Below are 24,028 nucleotides of genomic sequence, written 5' to 3' on the forward strand. Positions count from 1 at the left end.
TGGTTCCTTCAAATTGATTGCCGGAAAGGTCAAGATGATTCAAGTAGCTTAAGTTAAGCAATGAAGGGCTAAGCTCACCTTCAAGATCTCCATTGAACAAATCAAGACTTGTGACATGACCGGTTTGGTTGTTGCACGTGACTCCACGCCATTTACAACAATCATTGGTTGCTTCTTCTTTAGGAGTCCATGTAGAAAGAAGGCCATAGAAGTCTTGATGAAGGTGTGCTTTGAAATGAAGAAGAGCATGCCTCTCCTTAATTTGATTTATTATATTATTATTATTGACTAAAATCAGCAAAAATTAAACTTTCTATAAAGGATATCTTATGTAGAAAATCCATTATTTAAGATCTAAAATAAAATTACTAACCTTCTATTCATTATACCAGAATTTTATTAAAACTTTTAATATTTAATAACATAGGTTTCACAAAACAGTGTAGAAAAAAGCTAGTAATAAAAAAAAAGTACACAGGTTTAGAATACCGACCCTTGCCTCCAATATGAGTGCAAGTAAAAATATACATCACTTAGTTAGTTAGGCTAAGTGAATCATAGTGGTTTTGATCTATTTTGTGATCTTTTGTTGATCTAAAATCTAAAAGTAAAAATCATGGATCTAAATAATAAGATATAATGTGAGATATTTGGAAATTCTTATCAAAGAGCCTTTGACCTTGTGGTATCCAGGTGTGTAAAATTGTGCGTTCCCCACTAGGTCGAAGGTTTGAGTTTCGCGATGAATAATGATGTAGAATTAAAAGTATATTTGATTGCTTTTAAGAAAAAATATTGGAAACTTATAGTTATTGACATCCAAATACAATTAAATCAGTTAAAGCAATATTTGGACTAATGAGCTTTTTGTAAAGATGATTGTAGAAAACACTATAATTTCTTGTTTTCACATACAAACTTTCGTTTCATGGATTGTAAGTGAATTAGAATGAGAATTCGCGCAGAACCTGAAATTTAGGTGTGTTTGTTTCGCAAAATGGAATGGAATTTGAATGGAATTGGAATCTAGATTCTCTTTCTTATGTTTTTGTTCAATTCCAACTCATTTTCTTGTTGAAACCAACAAAATATGGAGTGGAATCAATATTCCAATTCCATTAAGATTTCATTTTATTATGTGAAACAAACGCTACCTTATATACTTTACCATAAGTAAATCCTATAAGTTGTTCAAATTTACAAAAATTATGTAAATTTTCAAAGCTACGACGTGAGTGTGTTAAAATGGCTACAAAGTCATGAATATTGACCCAAGTCTTCGTAATTGTGGTTGACTAAAACGTACCCACTAGTTTATTTAGATAAGAGTTAAATAATTATTATTTATTTTATGTTTAGATAAGATTAAAAGTATTTTGAATTGGGTTAAAATTTCTATAGGTTAGGTGCACGTCAACTAGTTTAATATTATGTCATAGTATACCGAAACTACGCCGCAACTCTCTTTTAAATAGAAAATCCAATCCTACCGAAACTACGCTGCAACTCTCTTTTAAATAGAAAATCCAATCCTACCGAAAACATAACGTTATTAGACAAAGAATCAATATCATCATGTCATAGTATAGTGTAATATTAGACCAAGAATTGATATTTGTTATAGCACAGGGTATAGAGTGTAACATGGTCTCTATACAAAGGATCCCATTTGTAACCCATCACATAATCTAATAAAATATATTTATGTCTATAGTGTGATAATGATGAGTTGAAATAATTTGCCCCATATTGGACGTCAAACTTATTATAATTTTGAGTATAAAGGAAAATGTTAACCATGGTCGTAAGTGCAATGATCAACAAGTATCTGGTTGGTGGTTAAAAATTCAATACAATTTTTTTTTATATTAGGGGACTAGGGGTGGAATCACTAGTGATGGATTCTATCACTCCCACTCTCCAATCAAAGCATGACATGTCATCAACCATATTTCTATCACTAGTGATAGAAATGGACTAGGGGTGGAATCACTAGTGATGGATTCTATCACTCCCATTTTTTTTAATTTTCATTTTAAAATTAGAAAATAAAAATAAAACACTAAATTATAAATTTCATTAAACTTTAAAAAAAATTACATAACCAAATAAAAAAAAACAACTAAACCGATGGCATCTCCCAACCCCACTTTGCGCAAATCGCGCGCTTTTGTTCGATGACAATTGACTTGAACGGTTCGTCGAGATGGGCGTGTTTTTCACACAAGATTTTTAAATCATTTTGTCTTTCGATCGTTTTCAAGTGTTCCTTGTACGCCTGCTCCCGTTCAACTTTTAGGGTCATCATTGTTTCTTTTCTTTGTTCGGCCATCTTGTATTGGGTCATTTTCTCCTCTTCGATTCTAAAAATCGACTCCGCCACCGCCTCCTTCCCTTTGCTTGACGAATCACCACCTCGTCTGCGTCGTGGCCTTGTGGGTGTATCTTCCTCAACGGGCTCGTCAAGGGGTTCGTCTAGAGGCTCGTCGTTTAAGTTCATTTGGGGCAAGTTATCCGACGCGGAAGTCGTGTAGTTCCCCGAATCGGATGTCTTTGTTCTTTTTGAACCGCCTCGATTTTTTGGAGCCGTAGGACCACTCGTGTCAACCAACTCAACGGGGACCCACTTCGGGTGATGTCTCGCAACTTCCCATGCCGCCACGTGTGGAAAAGTTCTCTTATGGTACGTTGTGCAATACAATTCGATGGCTTGTTGCATGATCGTCGCCTCGCTCGCTCCACTTTGTGGGTTTCGGCTCTACAAAAAAAATAAAATGTTATAAAACTGTTTTTTTGTATAAACTGTTTTTTTAAAAAAACTGTTGTTTTTTTATAAACTGTTTTTTTTATAAACTGTTTTTTATAAAAAACTGTTTTTTTTATAAAAAACTGTTTTTTTTAATAAACTGTTTTTATAAACTGTTTTTTATATAAAACTGTTTTTTTTATAAAACTGTTTTTATAAACTGTTATTTATAAAAAACTGTTTTTTTTATTAAAAACTGTTTTTTTTTTATAAAAAACTGTTTTTTTATAAACTGTTTTTTATATAAAACTGTTTTTTTTATAAAACTGTTTTTATAAACTGTTATTTATAAAAAACTGTTTTTTTTATTAAAAACTGTTTTTTTTATAAAAAACTGTTTTTTTTATAAACTGTTTTTTTTATAAAACTGTTTTGTTTTTATAAACTGTTTTTTTTATAAAAATGTTTTTTTTATAAAAACTGTTTTTTTTAACTTTTTTGTTAATAAAAAAACATACCTTTTGAATGAAACAAGCGTTGAACTTGCTAATTTTCTTGTTCAAATCCGTCCACTTCGACGTCATTTTGTCCATGTTTCGGACCCTTGCACCGGGAAGTTTCATAAAATGATTAATAACCCGTCTCCAAAACGCATCCCTTCGTTGCTCGTTCCCGTGTTTCCTACTCTCCGAGATGTGCAAATACGCCTTCGTCAACGAGACCTCCTCCTCGCTCGTCCAAGGTTGTCGGCCGATTGGAACGATTTCTTGAACCTCAACATTTTGTTCTTCTTCCTCTTCCTCTTCCTCTTCCTCCGCTTCTTCTTCCTCTTCCTCTTCCTCGTCCTCGTCAAGACTTGGTTGTGGTTCACGTGGTCCATTCCACGCGTTGGCTAAAAGATGAATGAGGGTGTTGTCTTCTAGTAGAGGGTCGAGTGTGTTGGGTTGGGTTTGATACGTTTGCGATTGAAATTGGTGAGGTTGAAACGGTGGAACGAACGGTTGGTTATGGTACGTTTGCGATTGAAAGGGTGGATATTGTTGGGTTTGAAAGGGTGGATATTGTTGGGTTTGAAAGGGTGGGACTTGGTCGGGTTCGTCTTGCAACCTAAATCGATCGGGCTCACCAAGATTCGCTCGAACCTTGGGCCTTATTTTCTTCGTACCCGAACCGCCACCTCTTTTTTTCGATCCACCACCTCTCTTGCTTGAACCTTCCATATTTCTTGTAAAAAAATGAGTGTGAAAATAGTTGAGAGTTTTTTGAAGTTTTTGTGAGAATTGTTGAGAGTTGTATGAGTTGTGTATTGAAATATTTGGATTTTATATAAAAAAACCCATTTACCAACGTTCAAAAAAAAAACGGTCAAAAATAAACGGTCAAAACCCCAACGTTCATATTCTCAACGCGTTATCTACTCCACGCGTTATGTTTATAACGCGTTAAACAATGAGTGGCGGCGGTGTGCTTAATGATCATCACGCGTGCTCGGGAGTCCATAACGGACCGCCCCGTCCCCTCTTAGTGGAGTAATTATGTAATTACTCAACTAGAGTAAATACATGATTTTTTTTTTGAATTTTACAATTAAATATCATATTAAAATAGATTAAGAAAAGCTTCCTTCACTTCTTATTAGAGCATAAACAACGGATCATCCTTGTTGGAGGTGGTGGTCAGGTGGGAGGAGGTTTGATGGAGCAGACGCTGTGGTTTAGAATTAGTGGGGTCCACTCACTCACAATAGTTTTTTTTTTTTTTTTTTAAGTGTAAAACGTGGGACGTGATGTAGGGATTTGGAATGGTTTATTGTTGGAAGAAAAAGTGAGGTTTGAAATGGTGGTAGTTTGGAATGATGTGACATGCTGACTAGACAGTTTGTTGGATGGATCACGTTGGTTGTTATGGGTGCTCTTAAGGCCATTTTGTATGTTAAGACCTATTTGTATTTGATCATTACACTACCTAATAACCCTCTCTCCCTTAAAAGTTAAAACATCATTCTCTTCTCTCTTCACTCACCCTCACATCCTCGTTCATCCTCCCTGGCCATAGAGTGACCTAACAAATATATTTAGGAATCTTGTGCCGATGACATGTCATCACTGTAGGGTAACTTTTGTTAACGACAACATGTTGTCGCTAAAACCTTCATCGCAACATACCAAGATTCTCGTAGTGTCTAGTGACCCTTCTCCTTCACCTCAAATTTAAGAGCTAAAACCACCTTTGGTGGATTCGAACTCAAGTCTCCTCCAAGAGTTTTTTCTCCCTCTACCACTAGGCCATACCCTAAGTGGCTTAAAAACAACATTATCTTCTCTCTCTTCACTCGCCCTCACATCCTCGTTCATCCTCTCTCACCATAGGGTGACCTAACGACATGTCATCGTTGTAGGGTAGCTTGCCGACGACAACATATTGTCGCTAAAACCATCATCGCGACATACCAAAATTCTTGAAGTGTACGATACCTTCTCTCTCTCCCTCACCTCACCCACTTTCGCTTCCAAATCACTCAAAAAGTAACCAATCTGAGCAGCAGGGACTTAAAAGTCCCTAAATAATACAAGTGTGATGTCCTCGGTAGGTATTTTTGAATAAACCCGAGTGACAAAATGTATAATCAGTCACAGGGAAATGGCCACTCGTTTGGTATTTTTGCTTACCAAACAACATAAGTCATAACAGTTCACTGCAACATGTTTATTTTTGTTATATGCAATTACCCGATGAACTTTTGTTTGAGATGCTTTATCTCACACGGCACAGGGAAATGGCCACTCGTGGTATTGGTGGCAATTTTATTGATAAAGGGGACTTAAAAACCCCACCAAGAACAACTGAAGCATTACCTTATAATATTATCTCTATCTCACACACCAATACATGGACATAAATAAGTAGATAGGAACAACATAAGATGAAACATGAAATGTAGACTACTATACTATGCATTTGCACCTCGCTGCAATTTTGCAATGAAGACCATCATTTTTACATAAACCCAATCTTTCAAGGAATCAAAATAGTGAAAAAAAGCATTCCTCCAACGACGATTGACAATTAAAGTGCCACATACTATCCAAAATCCAGTTGCAAAGCCGATAGCACCACCAATATAAAACCATGTTTCCAGTTCATCTATGCCTTTGCCTCCAATCTCACTTTGACCAAGAAAGGGGGTTACTTCTAACTCTTTATCTCCAGGGCAATATTTGGTCAGGGGAGGTCCACATAGTCCTTCATTTCCGATGTATCTTGAACGTTCAAAAGACTGGAGTTGAGTGCCAGATGGAATTCTCCCAGACAAATTATTATATGACACGTCTAGATAATTTAATGAAGACATCTGAGACATGCTTAGCGGTATATTTCCCGAAAGATTGTTTCGAGACACATCCAAATGTAGAAGATTTGTCATCTGGCCAATATTTGCTGGAATCCCTCCGAGGAGAGCATTCATTGACAAGTTCAGTGTAATCAATTCATGGAGATCGGTTAGTTCATCTGGGATAATTCCTGTTAGATTGTTGCTTGATAAATCAATACTCTTCATCAATCCTAGAGTGCTGCTAAATTCACGTATACTTCCTTGCCAATTGAACGTCATATGGTCAACATAGCTATCACCGAAATATTCCCAGTACGTAGAATAAGCGTGCACATTTTGGTCACTTGATTGCACCATGGAAGTAAGATTACCGAGACATGTGGGGATGGTTCCATAGAGGTTGTTCATTGAAAGGTCTAAAACTGTTAGATTCACCAATGGACATAATTGTGAAGGGATAGTTCCATAGAAATTATTTGATGAAAGTCTAAAAATATACAAGCTTTGCAATTTTTCGCCGATCCAAATAGGCACGTAACCAGAAAACTTATTGGCCCCCAAGTCCAAAAAGGCTAACTTTTTACACGCCTGTAAAGATAAGGGGAATTCTCCTGTGAAGCTGTTGTTGTACAAGTACAAAACCTCAAGTTTGGTCAAATACTTCAGAGAAGCAGGAAGCCTTCCAGAAAAATTGTTTTGACCAAGCTTAAGAACTCTTAGTTGTTTAAAATGCCAAAAACAATCTGGAATTTCTCCTGTTAATGAATTATCCGATAAATCAAGTAAACTTAAAGACCCATTAATGTTTTCACACAAAAAAGAGATTCTTCCATCGAATTTGTTTTTGGAAAGGTCTAGCCATACCACAGTGATGGAACATGTGGTATAGGACCATGAAAGTTGTTGGAGCTCATGTCAATCCTTCGTACACTACATTTCCAAGCAATGGAAGGAACAACTTCGAGTGAGTTGTTTGAAAGATTTATAAAGGTAATCTTTGACTTTCCTTTGATTTTAGGGATGGCTCCTTTAAGATAATTGGAAGAAAGATCAAGCCTGAAAAGATTGGGTAGTTTCCACAATTTTTCACTTATACTTCCATTTAATTTATTGTGAGAAAGGATTAACGCTTCTAGGGATGAAAACTTTTGGATATCATCGGATATCGACCCTGTCAACTGGCTAGATTGAGCTTGCAACAATTCTAGCGTAACAGATGTACATCCAGACAAGTTTTTCAATAAATCAGGAAATACGACAGGCATTGAGTTTTCATCAAAATACAAAACTCCCAAGCAGAGATTTCCAAGATATTCGGGTATCCCATCTAACTTGTTTCCTGAAAGATCAAGAGTTTCAAGCCGGTTGCTAGTTAATGGAAACAACCAATGATACATGGATGAGTTGAGGTTGTTGTTTCCGAGATAAATTTGACTAATATGCGGAGGAAAAGAAAAGTTGGCTGCGGAATGAGAATATGGATGTATGATCTGTGAGAGGTCACAATCATCTAAACTTAAAACTGAGAGTTTTTGAAGATTTAGAATCATATTTACCAAGTTATCTGCTTTGCCAAGAGAAATACCATTCAAATTTATGTTTTCTAACTGAGACAAACGAGACAGCCAATCGAGGTTTTCAATTGTGCAACTACTCAAGGATTCAAGGGTAAGAACTTGCAAGTTTGTGAGGTTTCCAAGTTCATGAGGAATGGTTCCATTTAAAAGAGAATTGAAGGAAAGGTCAAGGTGCCTTAATTCGGTCAAGGAACCAATGGAATTGGGAATGGATCCATGCAGGGGCGGATTTAGAGGGGTTTACCGGGTTCCCAGGAACCCAGTCGATTTGGAAAAAAACGTTCTTTTGTAGTGTAAACCTTGTATGATTTGGAAAAAAACGTTTTGTGTAGTGTAAACCTTGTATGATTTGGAAAAAGGAACCCAGTGAAAAAACTGGCTGGATCCGCACTGGATCCATGAAAAGAATTGTTGGAAAGGTCAAGATTATTCAAGTAGGTTAAGTTCAACAATGAAGAGCTAATCTTACCTTTAAGATCTCCACCTTTCAAGTCAAGGCCAGTAGCATGAGAATGGTTGTTGCATGTAACTCCACTCCAGCTACAACAATCATTGGTTGCTTCTTCATCAACAAGAGAGAAAACCCTTGGGGTCTTGATCAATGTATGCTTTGAATTCAAGAAGAGCATGCCTCTCCTTATCGATGCACTTATAATTACTTGCTCCTCCTTCATCTTGGTAGCCAACTAGATTGGCTGTTGTAATCTTTAGACCAAGCAAAAAGATTGACAAAATAAAACAAACAAGATGCATAAATTTATGGCAAAAATTATTCGTCATTTTGCAATTGTTTCAATGTGTTAATCTTGATATATCAACATATATTCTCCTAAGAAGCTTTATATAAGCTTAAGTTCCAAGGGGAAGGTTCATTTGAGAAGAAAATTTAATTGAGAAGAAAAAGAACAACGGGTAATTTTGTCAAACATTAAATAGTTTTTTTACTTATCTCATTTATTATCATTTTTTTACTAATTAATTAGTCATAAAGACTATTATCCTTCACACTAACTTTTTTTGCCTACACACATCAAAAGTTATCCTACATATTTCGAAATTCATCCTACACGTTGAAATTTATCCTACACAACTCAGAATTTATCCTACACAACTCGTAATTTATCTTACACTTTAAATTATTTTATTTTATTTTTTTGAAAAAATATATATTTTGAAGATAAGTTACAAAAAATTTAATGTATTAGCTATTAAAGAGGAAGACTACAAATTAATGAACCAATGTAGATTTACCATTGTACCCTTATAGTAACATAAAATATTTATATTAAATGAAGTAAAATAAAGCATTCTTATGGTTGAAATTTGTTCTTTTTTATTGTTACAAAAAATTTCTTCTCATTTGAACTCTCCACTAAGTTTCAATGCCTTATCGATGCACTTTATTAAAGGTCTTGGCATATGACAGGCAGGCAAGGAAAATCATTATGAGTGACAGCTTATATAATACATAATACTTTACATTGAATTATTTCACGTATCAACACTGACCACACGATTGACTTTCTTTCAACTTTGATGTCCATATATGTTTGAAAATTAGAAATCGAAACTCTTTTAAGCGATCCAAACTCCTTTAAGCATTACAAGCTTATATACACGAGTGGTAACGCTATGGGGTGTGGGGAGGAGTAAGGGCTCAGGGAGTCTACGTGGCCTTCGGCCCTGAAGGGGAACACACCCCCATGTTAATTCGGTGCCCGTGGTGAAAAGTCCTCGTCCTCCTTCCTGATGTCATGTTGTGTGGTGAAGGTGATAATTGGAAGGTGTTGATTGGAGGGGAAGAGGATGGAGGGGAAGGGGATGAAGGGGAACGATCTCCCTTGATGAGAAAAGAGGGAAGGTGGCGAGGTGGAGGTGGGAGAAGGTGATGTAGGGAAGGGGAAGGTGCCCACGCATTGTAGCGGCTGCCGGTATCAATTTTGTTCGTTTCGTTACCTATATAGTATTGGCAATAGGTGTAATTTTACCACACAAAATGAAATAATTCTTAACACAACTTTGTTCATTGCGGATTACATATTATAGTTTGCGATACAAAAAAAATATTTATAACGGTTTCATCACACAAAAGTTGTATGTTGTATCCCGAATAATAAAGTTGTTTAACCCAAAAAGTAAAGTCGTGTTTTACATCAATCGGTATTGGTTTTGTTGGTCATGGTATTGGTACAATGGTACGGTATCGGTACAATGGTACGGTATCGACACTTGACATAGCCTACAATACCAAATAATCTTTTTTTATTTCGGACACAACGCCGTTTCCAGCAAAATTTATAGCGGAATTAATGTTTGTGAAAAAAGTAAATAGGTTAAAAGCGTATCTATATTGTAAAAGGGATGAAAATGAAAATAAAGAAATTATAAATTTACTATGATATACTATATAATGGTAAATTTATAATTTTAGGAAACCCGCATCATGCGGCGTAAATAATATACAACGCGGTACTTGATTTTTGTTAGTTTATCAATCTCGTTATAAATTGTATAGACAATGTTAGTTTTTTATTTTATTTATAGCATTGGTGTGGTCTATCTACATAGATCATCGCAATAGTCATCCAACAAAGTCTTGTACTTTTTTGGATGTTAAACCATGTTAGAATGGGATGTGATGGTTACGGTGTGAAGGTCAACTTACGGTAATTAACAGAGTGAAATGGTTACATCTGTTAGTGGCATTTCCTCTTTGTATTTCTTCATATATCATGGTTAGTTGACTTAAGTCATATTTATTTTTTATCATGGTTAAACTATTAGCTCAAATTATGTTGGAGGTAGAGATTTTGTTATGTTATTTTTTAATGGATGATCAACTTGAAGTAAACAAATTGCAAAAAAACTTTTAAGCAAATAATTCGACAATAACAACCTACTTAAACTTGGATTATTGAATGAGACGAAGTTGCTAATCAAATGACTATTTCCTAAGTAGCTCGAATGGGTTGGATAATAGGTCTACATGGGTTATTTTTTTAGTGGGTTGGGTGTGAATGTGTGATAACAAAAGCTATATTATTACAAGAGTTAAATGCTTGGTTGGTCTGTGGTTTGCAAATATTGCAGACTTAGTCCCAGTAGTTCAATAATTACACATTTGGTCCCAGTGGTTGTAATTTTTGTACTCGAGTGGTCCTTATCACTAAACTCTGTTAAATTATTTAGTTAAGTTTGTATTAAATTATCAAAGTACCGTTACTTATTAAGAAAAACAATAAACAAAAAATAGTTTAATTAAAACAAATATCTATGTGGGTCCCACCCCATTTCTTCTCCCCCAAATCCCCACCCTCACTTTTCTTCTTCTTCTCACTAGCGGCCATTCATCTCTTCTACCATCCATCCACCGTTCACAATATATTAACACAATCAGTGGTTTATGCAATAATCAAACAAAATTAATGGATTTAACTCTGATGATAATTATAAGATATTGCATGATATAATGAGGTACGTTATAATACATATAATTCTAAAAAAAGAGAGTGTTCTTCCCATGGGAGCATGTGCCAGCTCATACCTCCTGATTTGGTAAAGCTTATCCTCATTTAATGTTGTTTATAGGGTTAGCCTTGTCTCTTCGGGTAATGTTTAGGTTTGCGTGTCTCGAGGTCATATTTATGTGCTTTTGGGCAAAATACCATCATTTTTGACCTGTTGAGTTCAAGTTCCAACGTGTACTAGTAACTTTAGCTTCTGGTCATCAGCTATTGACGTATCAGCTTCCTGCCGGGAGCTTCTGGCTTCCGGCGTCCAGCCTCTTGTTTCCAGTTTATGTCTTTTTTCTTTCATTATTTGTTGCGATTGTTATTGGTCTTAGCTTTGTTGAGTAGGGTTTCTGGTTACCCACATCCTCAATAAGAGAGGTAAGGGAGTGGGAGATTTCAATCCTTTGGTAGGATTGTTCAATATCCTGTTACAAACCAATTAAGCGAAACGAAACTAGACCGAAACCATTTAACACTGAACGAAATACATGTTTAATATTCAGCTTGATTTTCTACATAACCGAATTAGTTAAATTTGTTTTAAGGAATCCAATATAATGAATCAAAGAACCCATTACAATACCTAGGAATCTGAAGCCAAACCGATGACCACCTCTAAATATAATCTTGTTAAAAATTGTTTCTTTTTTCTAAGTTTGAAAGTTTGAAACTAATGGCGAACGGAATTCAAATTTGATGTTTTGTTTGATTTATGCCATTTAAATTCGGTTCAAGTTTTTGTTGCCCAAAAAATAATCAAACCAAGTAAACCAAAAAATAATCAAACCTGAATCGATAACACCCTTATCTGGTTCTCCTTTAATGTGAAAAGTGAAAGTGCACTAATTTTAACGTTATTTTACTAATTTCGTGAAAGTAACGTTAAAATAGTGGATGGTTAATTTTGAATCATGTGGTGGCATTGATAGTCGAAAGACAAGGGGTACATGCACTAATCGACAGTTGTCTCAATTGTCGAGTGTTATGTGTTTTATGTCCAAGGCTTGATGCAAAACTACTATTAAGTCGGGGTCTCACTTAAAGCAGCCTCTCTATTCCTATGGGGTAGAGGTAAGGCTGTCTATATCTTACCCTTTTCAGACCCTACCTTAACTTTGCTATTGGTGAGATTTACTGAGTACGATGATGATGATGATTCCTCCTTAATTTAGCAGTAATAGTTTGTAAGTCATCATCATTATCATCATACTCAGTAAATCCCACCAATAGCAAAGGTAAGGTAGGGTCTGAGGAGAGTAAGATGTAGACAGCCTTACCTCTACTCCGTAGAAATAGAGAGGCTGCTTCCAGTGAGACATAAGGCACATAACACTCAACAATCGGGACAAAGACCAATTAGTGCATGTACCCTTTTGTCTTTCAGCTATCAACGCCACCACATGATGCCTGATTAACCGTCCTGAGCTTTTAACGTTATTTTCACGAAATTAGTAAAATAACGTTAAAATTGGTGCACTTTCACTTTTGCCCCCGATGGCCCACACATATATACATTATATGTGCATACCGCAAACGGGGCTTGATTTTTAGATGATTTTTAATATTCAATTTTTCTTACATAGTTAACCCTAAACTTTCATTTTTATACACATGAACCCTTTTAGTTTTTCTATTTTCCCTTTTAGTTTTTCTATTTTTTAACCTATTTATTTTCATCTTTTTACAGACTTGTCGTTTTACATTACAGTCTAAATCTTGCGAGTAAACACATGGCAATGTGCATGTGTAATTCAGTGTTATTATGTCTTTTTTAGTGGTTTAATAAGCCCTGTTACAACTTGCGGGTCCTAGGCCGACTTTGTTATTATTTTCTATGTTTTACGTTTTGGTCTAATTTTTATGAGTTAACATTTTGTTCGGTTTAATAGTCCCGTCACAAAGCACGTGTACTAGTTGTTTTTTAACTATGAACTCTTCGAATAATTCTAGTTTAGTTTAGAGTTTTCTAGTGTTTGATATTAATATTCATTTTCATCAACATTCTTCCAGAATCATAAACCCTAGTTTCCGATTCGCAATCAGGTACCAATACTCCTTTATCAATCACGTAACAATCACATATATATGATTGTTTCTGTTCGTAAACACTCTTTACATGATTCAATCCATTCATTTTTCGTTAATCACAAATTAGGTTTTCGTTCGTATTCTTCTAATTCCGTTAGAATCTGATGTTTGTTATAAATCGCATTGAAATTGCTCGATTCGTGTATCAAATTGACTGAAATCGAACCATTAGGTTATGATTCAGAGAAATCGTTCATTACTAGTTAGGTTTTCGTTCTAAATCTGTTCTAATTTGATGTTTGTTTTGAATCGATTTGAAATTGTTCGATTCGTGTATCAAATTGACTGAAATCGAAGCGTTAGGTTAAGATTCAGAGAAATTGTTGATCGCTATTTAGGTTTTTGGCTCTGAATCTGTTCGAATTTGGTGTTTGTTATGAATCGTATCGAAATTGTTAGATTCGTGTGATGAATTGACTGATATTGAAGCGTTAGGTTAAGATTCAGAGAAATTGTTGGTTACGAATTAGGTTTTTGGCTCTGAATCTGTTCGAATTAGATGTTTGTTATGAATCGTATCGAAATTGTTCGATTCGTGTGATGAATTGACTGATATTGAAGCGTTAGGTTAAGATTCAGAGAAATTGTTGATTACGAATTAGGTTTTTGGCTCTGGATCTGGTTGAATTTGATGTTTGTTATGAATCGTATCGAAGTCGTTCGATTCGTGTGGTGAATTGACTGGAATTGAAGAGCTAGGTTAAGATTCATCGAAATCGTAGGGTATGATTTTATGGCCACTGCAATTTTGAGTTACGTACAGAGTTTATGGCCGTTTTCGAGGATTGTGAATGATGATTTGCGAGTATCGGATGGATTGGTGAGTAGATTGGAGGTACCGGACGAGACGAAGCGGTTTGTGTTTGCGTTTCGTGAACCGGAAACGCAGGCGGTGGTTTATGTACTCTGTGCTCAGAATTTGTCTGAGAGATCGGCTGTTGATGCGGAGCGTGTTGTTAGATGTGTTAAGCCAGGTGCGGTTGTCGTTCAGGTTAAGGAGGTTGAGTTTAGTGATGTTCAGTTGGTAGGTGATAGTGGTGATGGTGAACATTCGATTCCGACTTCTTCGTTAGAAGTACTCAAGCGGTGTTTTCTTCATAAAATTGGGAAAGATAAGTATGAGAATGTGGCTGGGAGTTTAGTGTTGAAGGGGATTTTTGGTGTTGGGTTTAACGGTCATTTTTCGGCTGCGAAACGAGCTGCTGAAGAAGTTGGTTCTTCGTTTTTGTTGCTCGAATCGCCATTCGTGAATATAGGAAAGGATTACGGTCACTCAACTGAGGTTGAATCTGGTAACAGTTCACATGCTTTCGGTTTACAGCCTAATAACTTGATGCCACAAAAAGCGAGTTCAATAATTACGTCAGGTTCAAGTAGATTTTTCATTTCAGATGATTTGCTTCATTCCCAGACGTTAAAATCGTTAATGTCTCATTTGATTCAGTTAAGTTCTGAACAAGATACGGGTCGTGTAGACATTCAGCCGAAAGATGATTATGAGGTCCCGCAATATGCGTGTTCTGTGTATCCCTTACTCGAAGATTTGCATGACATATTTGTGGAAATACCTTCGATCGGAAGGGCTTTATCTTACGCACAAAAAATGCTTCGTGATGTCAGCAAAGGAGAGAGTGTTGATACTCAAATCCTTTCAGAAGTTTACGCATTTAGAATTGCAGTTGAGGGGTTACGTATCGCTTTTAATAATGCTGGTCGAATGCCTATCAAAACCGGAAGTCAACCGCCTAATGTTGACTTTTCTTCTCTACCCGATGAAGAAAAGTCACACGCACTTCTTGCAAACGCTCTTCGTAGTCAAACAAAGAACTTCAACTCAATAGTTGCGGTTTTAGATGCTAGTACGTTAGCCGGTTTAAGAAAACATTGGAAAACCGTTATTCCTCCGGAGATTATGAACACTGTCGATGAGCTGGTTGATGAGTCAGCAAAGGACGGTGAAACCGAAACCAACAATCACAGCGATAAAAAACGAAAACTGAAAGATAAACCGGTTGTCGCAGTGGGTGCGGGAGCAACAGCTGTAATCGGAGCTTCATCTCTTTCGAAAGTCGTTCCAGCATCAGCGTTTGTAAAAGCGGTTACATTCAAAGTTCCATTTTCGTTAAAACTAATAATGACACAAACCCAAAAGCTCGTTTCCATATCGGTTAGCAAGATTCTCGGCCCGACAAAAATAATAGCTCCGGGTGCGTTAAACTCTGGACTGAATACAACATCTTCGATGAAAGCAGCTGCTTCTGCGGAGAAGATTCGAACCGTTGTTCACAGCGTCATTGCATCTGTTGAAAAAACGAGTCTTTCGGCAATGAGATCAGCGTTTTACGAAATAATGAGAAAAAGACGTGTGCGTCCAGTTGGGGTTCTTCCGTGGGCTACGTTCGGGTGCAGTGTGGCTACTTGCAGCGGTTTGCTTGTGTACGGTGATGGTATTGAATGTGTTGTCGAATCGGTTCCTTCTGCACCGTCGATTGCGTGTTTGGGTCGTGGGGTGGAACGTTTGCAGCAAGCGTCACAGGCGGTTGAACAAAGTGAAATCTCGAGGGTACAAAAATCTATCGAGTTGCTTTTCAACAGGTTTAAAATGTGGAAACTTGCCCCATGAAAGTTTGGTGAGTTCTTGTGTAGATGGGAGTTTGAATAGATAGAAATTATGTTTTGGTAAAATGGTTTTGTATATATCTTTAATTGGTTTTTGTTAGCTTGTGAAAAATAAAGATTCTTCTTATGAAGGCAAAGAACTTTTATGAGATTGATTGATTCTGGTTCTTTAGAATCATTGAGACAGACAATTTTTCATGTTTTGGTTTGGCAATAGACCCTGCATAGATGGTTAGATACAATATAAATATACGGCCCAACCCGTCCCAAACCCAAAAGTTTCCATGGACCCGAACCTGAAAATCTTATCCGACGCCAGAACCTGAACACACCACGAGTTTTCGCGGGTTGACCCGAACACGACATGTGTGACCTGATTTTTTTTTATTTTTTTTATTCGCGTATTAAACAATTACATTTTAATTTTTAATTATAAAATCTAATGTCGACTTTTGTTTATGTTATAATCATGGCTTAGAATACCCAATCAATTTCCCTTATGACACAAACAATTTAAAAAAAAAAATAAAATATAAGTGGGTTAAACGGGTCAAATTGTCACCCGTCGCTGGCTCAACCTGAAACTGAGCCGAACCCGTTTAGACTCAACCTAAACCTGTAAATTTCGTGTTAGATTTATGTCGTGTCATAAATTGACACTCCTATCTAAATATGATTTTGTGATAGTCAAAAGTAAAATAAAATATTTTGTTGCATATTAGAGGTGGTAACTTTGACCAATTTATTTATGAATGAGTTATTTTAGGTTATGTTTTAATTATAACAGGTAGAATGCAAAATATAGTTTATAAAGGTTTTGGGTCGAATAGGCTGAAAGAAAGTGTGTTTATAGTGCATAAAACCTTTTGAATCATTTTATACAAAAATGATTCATATTATATACGTTCAAAAATGATTCCACGGATAGATTTTTTTTAATATTATTTAATAGTAAACTAGCTTATACAAAACTAGGGGTGTGTATGAGTAGGTTTGGTACGGTTTTTACCATTAATCATAATCATAACCACAATCATAACCATAACCGCTAGTTTCGGTTATGAAATTCCATAACCGTAACCGTAACCGAACTTCGGTTACGGTTATTCGGTCGGTTTTGGTTAATTCAGTTATTTAACCAAGCAAGGTTTAAAATAAATAAGGGTGTGCATTAAGGGCGTGGACGGTTTGAACTTAACTTGAGTTTTCTTTTATAAAATAAACAAGACTACGTTTTTTGTTACTAACATACTTTTATATTAGTAAAAAACATTTATATGGTTAACATAAAACATAAATCCATAATATAGAGTAAAATTACCAGTTCGGTTCGGTTAATCAAACCTTCATAACCGTAACATAACCGATTTGTCGGTTAATCAAAGTTTTATAATCATAACCATCAGTTATATCGCTTATCGGTTATTAGTTATGGTGGTTAATTAACTCATCCCTATACAAAACTATGAAACTACATGATTTTCTTCATAAAAACAAAAATGCTTAAGAATATGCGTTTGCCGGGAGTCGAACCCGGGTCTATTGCTTGGAAGGCAATTATCCTAACCGTTGGACTACAAACGCCAACTGTGCAATAACGTCTTCCATAACATTATTTATATATTTAAAATATTGTTTTGATAAACAGGCCAGTACGGTATGTGGGTCGGGTCAGACCACTAATTATTTTCCCACTGCTTATCAGACCTATTGATTCATAGTTTTTAGAGACAAAAAGGTGTTTGGTATATGTGTTTCATTTCAAAGGGATCATATATTAGTTAAAAGAAAAGGAAAGTGAATTTAGAAAGGGGTAGCGATGCAGTTTGTTGCTCGCTTACCTGCGATATTGATGTAAAGTGCATTTAGATGTGAATAAAATTGAACCCATAAATTAATCGATAAAAAAAAAGTTAAGAAAAGGAAACCCTCAAAACTTTTTTACTTTATATATGAAACCGTAAGTAAATAATCATATTATAATTTATAAACTCAATTCTGAACACCTCTAATTCTTGGTTCAATATGTTTCGAAAACTTGATTTTTTTAGTTTGAGATAAGTAATGTAAGCATTACTAATTCTTAGCTTGAGTCATGAGACAAAAAAACAATAGGTTGTCACGAAGATTGATGTGTCAATTTTCTGCTCTTTCTCTAAGAAACTCGAACGGCACCAACTGATTTTGTTTGCAACGAATGAGCATAAGTTTTATTTCTTTTGTTTTAAATATGCTTGATTGGGTGAAGAAAGACTACAAAAAATCATATGCTTAAACAGTTTCTCAATCGGCTGATATTGAAATAGCATATATCGAGTTGAATTTCAATCGATTGATTTTGAAATAGCATCAATTTGTTTTTTCTATGTTTGCTTTTTTTATTGCATAAAAGTTAGCCCAATTGTTCTGCATATTTCATTAGCAGGGCAAACAATTGGAAAAAAATGGATTATCAATTTACCTTTTGATCGGAAACTAAGAATGTTAAATTATCTATATATACATTTTACAGGTGAAATGAAAAGTTATTCGCTTTTATTGTGAATTTCCAGTCCAAAGATGCATTAGATGTAAAGCAAAATTAACATGAGTTTTGTTATGAATTGGACACCAACAAGCATGCTATAGGTGGTTGATTATAATTTGTTGACAGGGTGTTTATTGTTGGAACTTTTCGGACTGCTTTGTTAATCTCCAACTAATAGTCATTTTTAATTAGTTTATAGTGACGAGAAACACAAATTTGCAGATGAGTAATTTTCGCCCTTGACCGATGGAGAACTGGTACCTACGTCTTCGCCCTGTCGTTATCATCTATGTTTCATAGTTTGAAGACAAGAAATTGCAAAAATAGGTCTGTTACTAATATTATATATTATCAATTTTTATTACCTCTACACTTCTCAAATAGAAAGATTCAAGAGAATTCATATAGTTTTAATGAATATGTCGTTATGATTTTCCTCTCACAACAATTCGACAGTTTACTTTATCTGTTCTCATCATTATTCCTCTACTCTTTGTAGGTTGTGATAGTGCGAGCAAGGGTGGTGATGTTGGCACTAGAATGCGAGCACACACTTTATATGATTGTGAGATGTACCAGTGTATCACATCGACCACCCAATTTTGCGAGTAACGATGCGCCATCATTTCAGTATTTATCGATTAAGCATACAACCACTCCGGCTAGAAGACGAAATTAATTAGCTTTTAAGTTGCTCATTTTGACCCGTTTAAAGACGGCCTTTTTTCGGGTTGATCCATATAAAAACGCGTTGGCCATCTAACCCGTTTAAGTGTTCGATTTGAATAAATAAATCAGCGATTCCAGCAACTTTGCCAGGTAATGTTTGTCTCATCGGTTCCTTTAAACGTCCTTGGTTTTGAATCTGTTTTGCTTTATTGAACAATTAAGGCCCAATTCTTGAATCTTATTTTGTAACTAGTTTTTTTTTTTTAATTATGTGTTGTTGTTTGAAACTATCTTTAATTTAAATTGATCTAACACTTAACCATTTTGCAGTTCATGCTTTAGCCTTTTGGTCATGGATAATAGTATTATTCTTTGGTAACTATGCAAGCATGGATGGATATAAAATGTCTACTTACAACTTCTCTCGCTTCACTGGCTCGGTGTTCTTCACCATTGTGCCGGCGTTTCCTATCTTCTCCATCGCGGACGCACCACAACCACATTTCACCAGATTGGTGCATCAAAGAATTAATTAGACTTTTTCAGTACAAGACCCTGTTGATTAAGGTAACCACGGGAATTTATTGTACCCATATAGAATGAGAGTGTAAGAAAACATGTGTTCTTTAAAAATACATTTGGCATATGTTGTTACCCCAAGAATTATTCGGTTTAACGTGATAGTGGTATGAGTTGTAATGTAAAACGCACATGTTATCACACCAAGAATGATTCGGTTGAGCACGCCGCAACGCGGCGTTGTGTATAAAACTAGTTCTACAAAATTATAAAATATATATGAAATATGATTACAACAGATGAAATTTACATAAATGAAATGAAAACCTAAATAGGAGTGGTCAAAATTAAAAAGATACATAGTAAAATGTAATTGAATAGTGTACTTACAGAAGAGAAGAGGATATAAAACACTAATTTGTTCGATTAGAATAAATAAATTAGGGGAAATTGAAGATGATCTGAAGGTGAATTGAGTTAGATCTATGGTTGGAATGAAATCGAGAGGGAAATTGGAACAAATTTTAGGTTGAAGAATGAAGTGGGGGAGAAAATTACAGCACTTGTTGATGATGATGAGTGAATTAACAATTGGGGGGGAGCTTGAAGCCAGCAAAGCAGAGTGATTGTGTGAGAGAGGGGTTATCAGGAGGGGTAGAGAGATGATGATATTGTGTGAGAGATGATGATGGTGGAGGGTGGAGGAGGGTGATGGTGGGTGGAGGTTGAAGATGAAGTGTGGTGGTGGGGTTTTTCTCTAAAAATGAAGAATATGCACGGATAGTCCCTGTGGTTTGGTCTTTTAAAGGAAATGGTATTTTTGTCATTTCACACCCACTTAACAGAGAAAACAAACTGAAGTTAGACCTTGGGACTATCCGGGAACAAAAAATGAAAAGTTGGGGACTATTTAGGTAATTTTAGAAAGTTGGGGACTATAGGTGAAAAAATGCGAAACCACAGGGACTATCCGGGCATTTTTCTCTATAATAAAAGAAACTAACTTTTGGACACGTGTCATTCATTGAAGGTATCCTCAAATTTATATTTATCTAAATAAATAAATAATAAATTAATATTAAATTTTATCATACTTTAATAAAATATTATCCTCAAATTTAAATTGTTAATTTAATATATTTTAAAACAAATACCTCTCTTATCTAACGCAAGGTTTTTAAGGATATAATTTTTTTATTATTTGGTAGATTTTTCAACCCGACTATACACGGGTTTTTTTAAAGATACGACGCTTTTAGTATTTAATATACAAAATTACAGTTATTTAGGATATAATTTTTTTTTATTATTTGGTAGATTTTTCAACCCGACTATACACGGGTTTTTTAAAGATACGACGTTTTTAGTATTTAATATACAAAAATACATTTATTTAATCTGTGTAATACACATGGTTTTTAAAGATATAACTTTTTTTTATATCTATTCAACACGTGTAATATACGGGGTTTTTAAGGATGTAATTTTTTATTATTTGGTAGATTTATTCAACCCGATTATACATGGATTTTTTTAAAGATACGACGTTTTTAGTATTTAGTATACAAAATTACATTTATTTAATTTGTGTAATACACATGGTTTTTAAAGATATAACTTTTTTATTATTTGATACATAAAATCACATTTATTTAACCCGTACAATATACAAGGTTCATAAAGATATAAGTTTTTATTATTTAATATATAAAATTACATTTATTCAACCCGTATAATACACGGGGTTCTAACCTAGTATATACTTTATACAATTTAGTTTTAAATAATTTATATTTTTGCTCCTGTGGTTTAGCTAAAATAGTAGATTGGTATATGGTTAAATATATTTACATATTTGGCCCCTCATAGAGAAAAGCTAAAGGTGGGGTATTGAGAGAGAAAGAGTTGAGAGAGAGTGAATGTGTTGATTTATATATATATATATATATATATATATATATATATATATATATATATATATATATATATATATTTTAATTTTAATAATTAATTTAATTTTAGAGTAAAATTACCAACTTGCCCTTATGTTCAAGGCACATGCCATACTTAACTGAAAATTTTGACAAGGTTAGTGCTAAAGGACGTAAGGTGTAATGAGTTTTACAAATAAAGGACTGTGACTGTAATTATTGAAGTTAAAGGTCATCCATTGCAATCCGATACAAACATAAAGGACGAAAATTGTAATTTACCCTTTTTTTTCTTCTACAAATATGAGAATCATAATAATAAGATCACCTGATCCAACATATATCATGCTTTATTGAGAGAATAAGTTTGAACATATTTATTTGTCTTTATTCTTTTTTTTTAGGTAAAATGCTTGTCTTTATTCTTACGATAATCCAAGACACAAATTTAAGATCCGAAAAGTTCGACAGTTCTATATAAGATCCGAAAGGTTCGACAGTTCTATATAGACATAAAAGAAGAAACAATAATAACACTAGAGGGTCTAAAAGAGAGAAGAAACAGAGGGAATAGTGTGTAAATACAGATAAATGATAAGATATAAACACCCGATCTGGTTTATGTGATTGTAAACATTGTCATTCGATGGGTGTGGCAAGATCCGTGAATTGAAGCAAAAGACGAAGTTGAGGTGGGCAAAAGTGGGAGATGAAAATTCAAAATTTTTTCATGGGTTAATTAATAGCCGGAAAGTAAAAAAATTGTATTAATTCTCTTGTGATCGATGGTAATTACTGTGTCGAATCCGGTTATAATTAAAAAAGAGGTCATGGATCAGTTTATGGCCAGATTCAAGGAGCTGCTTCAGCGGAGACCATCTCTTGATAGTAGGGGTTTTAGAAGATTTTTGGATGGTCAAGCTAAGTCTCTTATTGCCAAATTTTCTAAACAAGAGATAAAAGATGCGGTGTGGGCGTGTGGGACTGATAAGGCTCCGGGGTCCGATGGATTTATGTTCAAATTTTTTAAAAAATGTTTTGAATCGTTGGAGAGTCATTTCATGAACGTGATGAATGAATTCCATGAGAAAGCTTTTATTGAGAAACGGTGTAATGCTTCGTTTATTGCTCTGATTCCAAAGGTTAGAGATCCAAAGACTGTTAATGAATTTCATCCGATTTCGCTTATTGGGGTCATTTATAAATTTATTGCGAAAGTCCTTGCTTTAAGATTGAAATATGTGATTTCATCTTTGGTGGCTTTGATCCAAACGGCTTTTGTAGAAGGAAGATCCATTCTTGACGATCCGTTGATTACTAGCGAAATAATTTCTTGGTCTTAGGAAAGGGGACCCGTTTTCTCCTTTCCTTGGATCTAATTATGGATAAGGTGGGGTCCAGGGGTGTTTTTAAGGGTGTTAAACTTCCGAATGATGGTCGTATTTCCCATTTGTGCTATGCAGATAACGTAGTTATTTTGGGGGAATGGTCGAAGGTTAATATTAAAAATTTGAATAGGATTATGAGATGCTTTCTTTTATGTTCAGGATTGAAGGTTAATCTTAATAAATCGTTGTTATATGAGGTGGGGGTGGAAGAGACGGATGTAGGGCGGATGGCGTTTGAGCTTAAGTGTAGGGTGGGAGAGCAGTCGTTTAGTTTTCGAGGCTTCCCTATTGGAGCTAATATGAAGAGGGTCAAGTTTGAAAGCCCGTTATAGATAAATTAATTCGAAATTATCGGCATGGAAGGCTAAACATCTTTCATTTGCTGGAAGGATAGTGTTAGCGAAAGCGATGATGGGGGCTTTATTGAATTATTATTTCTCTCTGTTTCGTGCTCCGAAAAAGGTTTTAGATTCTTTAGACTCCATAAGAAGTTTGTTTAAGAAGGAATGAAGGGTCTTATAAGATCAGATGGATTCCTTGGGCAAAGATGATTAAAACTAGAAAATTTGGGGGGTTAGGCATTGGGGATCTAAGAAGTATTAAGTGTGCTTTTATGGCGAAGTGGTGGTGGAATAAAAAGTTTCAGACTCAACCGAAATTTGGAACGACATAGTCTCGGCAAGTAAAGGATTTGATACTTTTGGTATTCCTTTAAAAGAGAATATTGTTGTTAATGTTGGTTCGGGGGTTTCGGTAAGTTTATGGGCAGATTGTTGGGTGGATGGGAAGGTGCTGATGGATCGGTTTCCAGCAATATATAAAATCGTGGAAAATAGAAAGGTGACTATGGCAGACAATCATGTTAGAACTAGTGATGGAGTTCAATGGAACATACGTTGTTTGCGGCCTCCTTGTAATGAATCGGAATGGGCTCAATGGTCAGGTTTGATGCGTATTCTATATGTGGTTAAGTTAAAAGAAGGGTGAGATACTTGGGTGTGGAAACCGGATGGTGGTAGTTTTACAGTTGTTGCGGTTCGAGATCATATTCAGAGTCAGTCGGTCGTTAATGAAAATGTATGGAGATACTGGAACACGTGGGTTCCTCCTGAGGTTAA

General features: G+C 35.2%; 3 protein-coding genes, 1 long non-coding RNA gene and 1 other non-coding gene across 5 annotated transcripts; 2 read left to right on the forward strand and 3 right to left on the reverse strand.

The window, feature by feature from the left end:
- Positions 1 to 2,122: 2,122 nt before the first annotated feature.
- Positions 2,123 to 3,330, reverse strand: LOC110900986. The gene is made up of 2 exons (XM_022147844.1): positions 3,265 to 3,330; positions 2,123 to 2,758 (listed from the first exon to the last, which is right to left on the reverse strand). Exons 1-2 carry the CDS (start codon positions 3,328 to 3,330, stop codon positions 2,123 to 2,125), a joined length of 702 nt encoding a protein of 233 aa, XP_022003536.1.
- Positions 3,331 to 5,696: 2,366 nt separating this feature from the next.
- On the reverse strand, positions 5,697 to 8,331 carry LOC110900995 (receptor-like protein EIX2). The gene is made up of 3 exons (XM_035983051.1): positions 8,127 to 8,331; positions 6,945 to 7,602; positions 5,697 to 6,867 (listed from the first exon to the last, which is right to left on the reverse strand). The coding sequence occupies exons 1-3, from the start codon at positions 8,329 to 8,331 to the stop codon at positions 5,697 to 5,699; spliced, it is 2,034 nt and encodes a 677-aa protein (XP_035838944.1).
- A 4,782-nt stretch (positions 8,332 to 13,113) lies between these two features.
- Positions 13,114 to 16,051, forward strand: LOC110927244. Its single transcript, XM_022170896.2, has one exon. The coding sequence runs from the start codon at positions 13,991 to 13,993 to the stop codon at positions 15,878 to 15,880; it is 1,890 nt and encodes a 629-aa protein (XP_022026588.1). The 5' UTR covers positions 13,114 to 13,990; the 3' UTR covers positions 15,881 to 16,051.
- A 1,337-nt stretch (positions 16,052 to 17,388) lies between these two features.
- On the reverse strand, positions 17,389 to 17,460 carry TRNAG-UCC. Its single transcript has one exon. It is a non-coding gene; the product is annotated as a tRNA-Gly (tRNA).
- Positions 17,461 to 18,350: 890 nt separating this feature from the next.
- LOC110907904 lies at positions 18,351 to 19,726 on the forward strand. Its single transcript, XR_002573994.2, has 3 exons — positions 18,351 to 18,730; positions 18,903 to 19,222; positions 19,403 to 19,726. It is a non-coding gene; the product is annotated as an uncharacterized LOC110907904 (long non-coding RNA).
- Positions 19,727 to 24,028: the final 4,302 nt, after the last annotated feature.

Source organism: Helianthus annuus, chromosome 2 (genome assembly GCF_002127325.2).
Source record: "Helianthus annuus cultivar XRQ/B chromosome 2, HanXRQr2.0-SUNRISE, whole genome shotgun sequence".
NCBI lineage: Eukaryota > Viridiplantae > Streptophyta > Magnoliopsida > Asterales > Asteraceae > Helianthus > Helianthus annuus.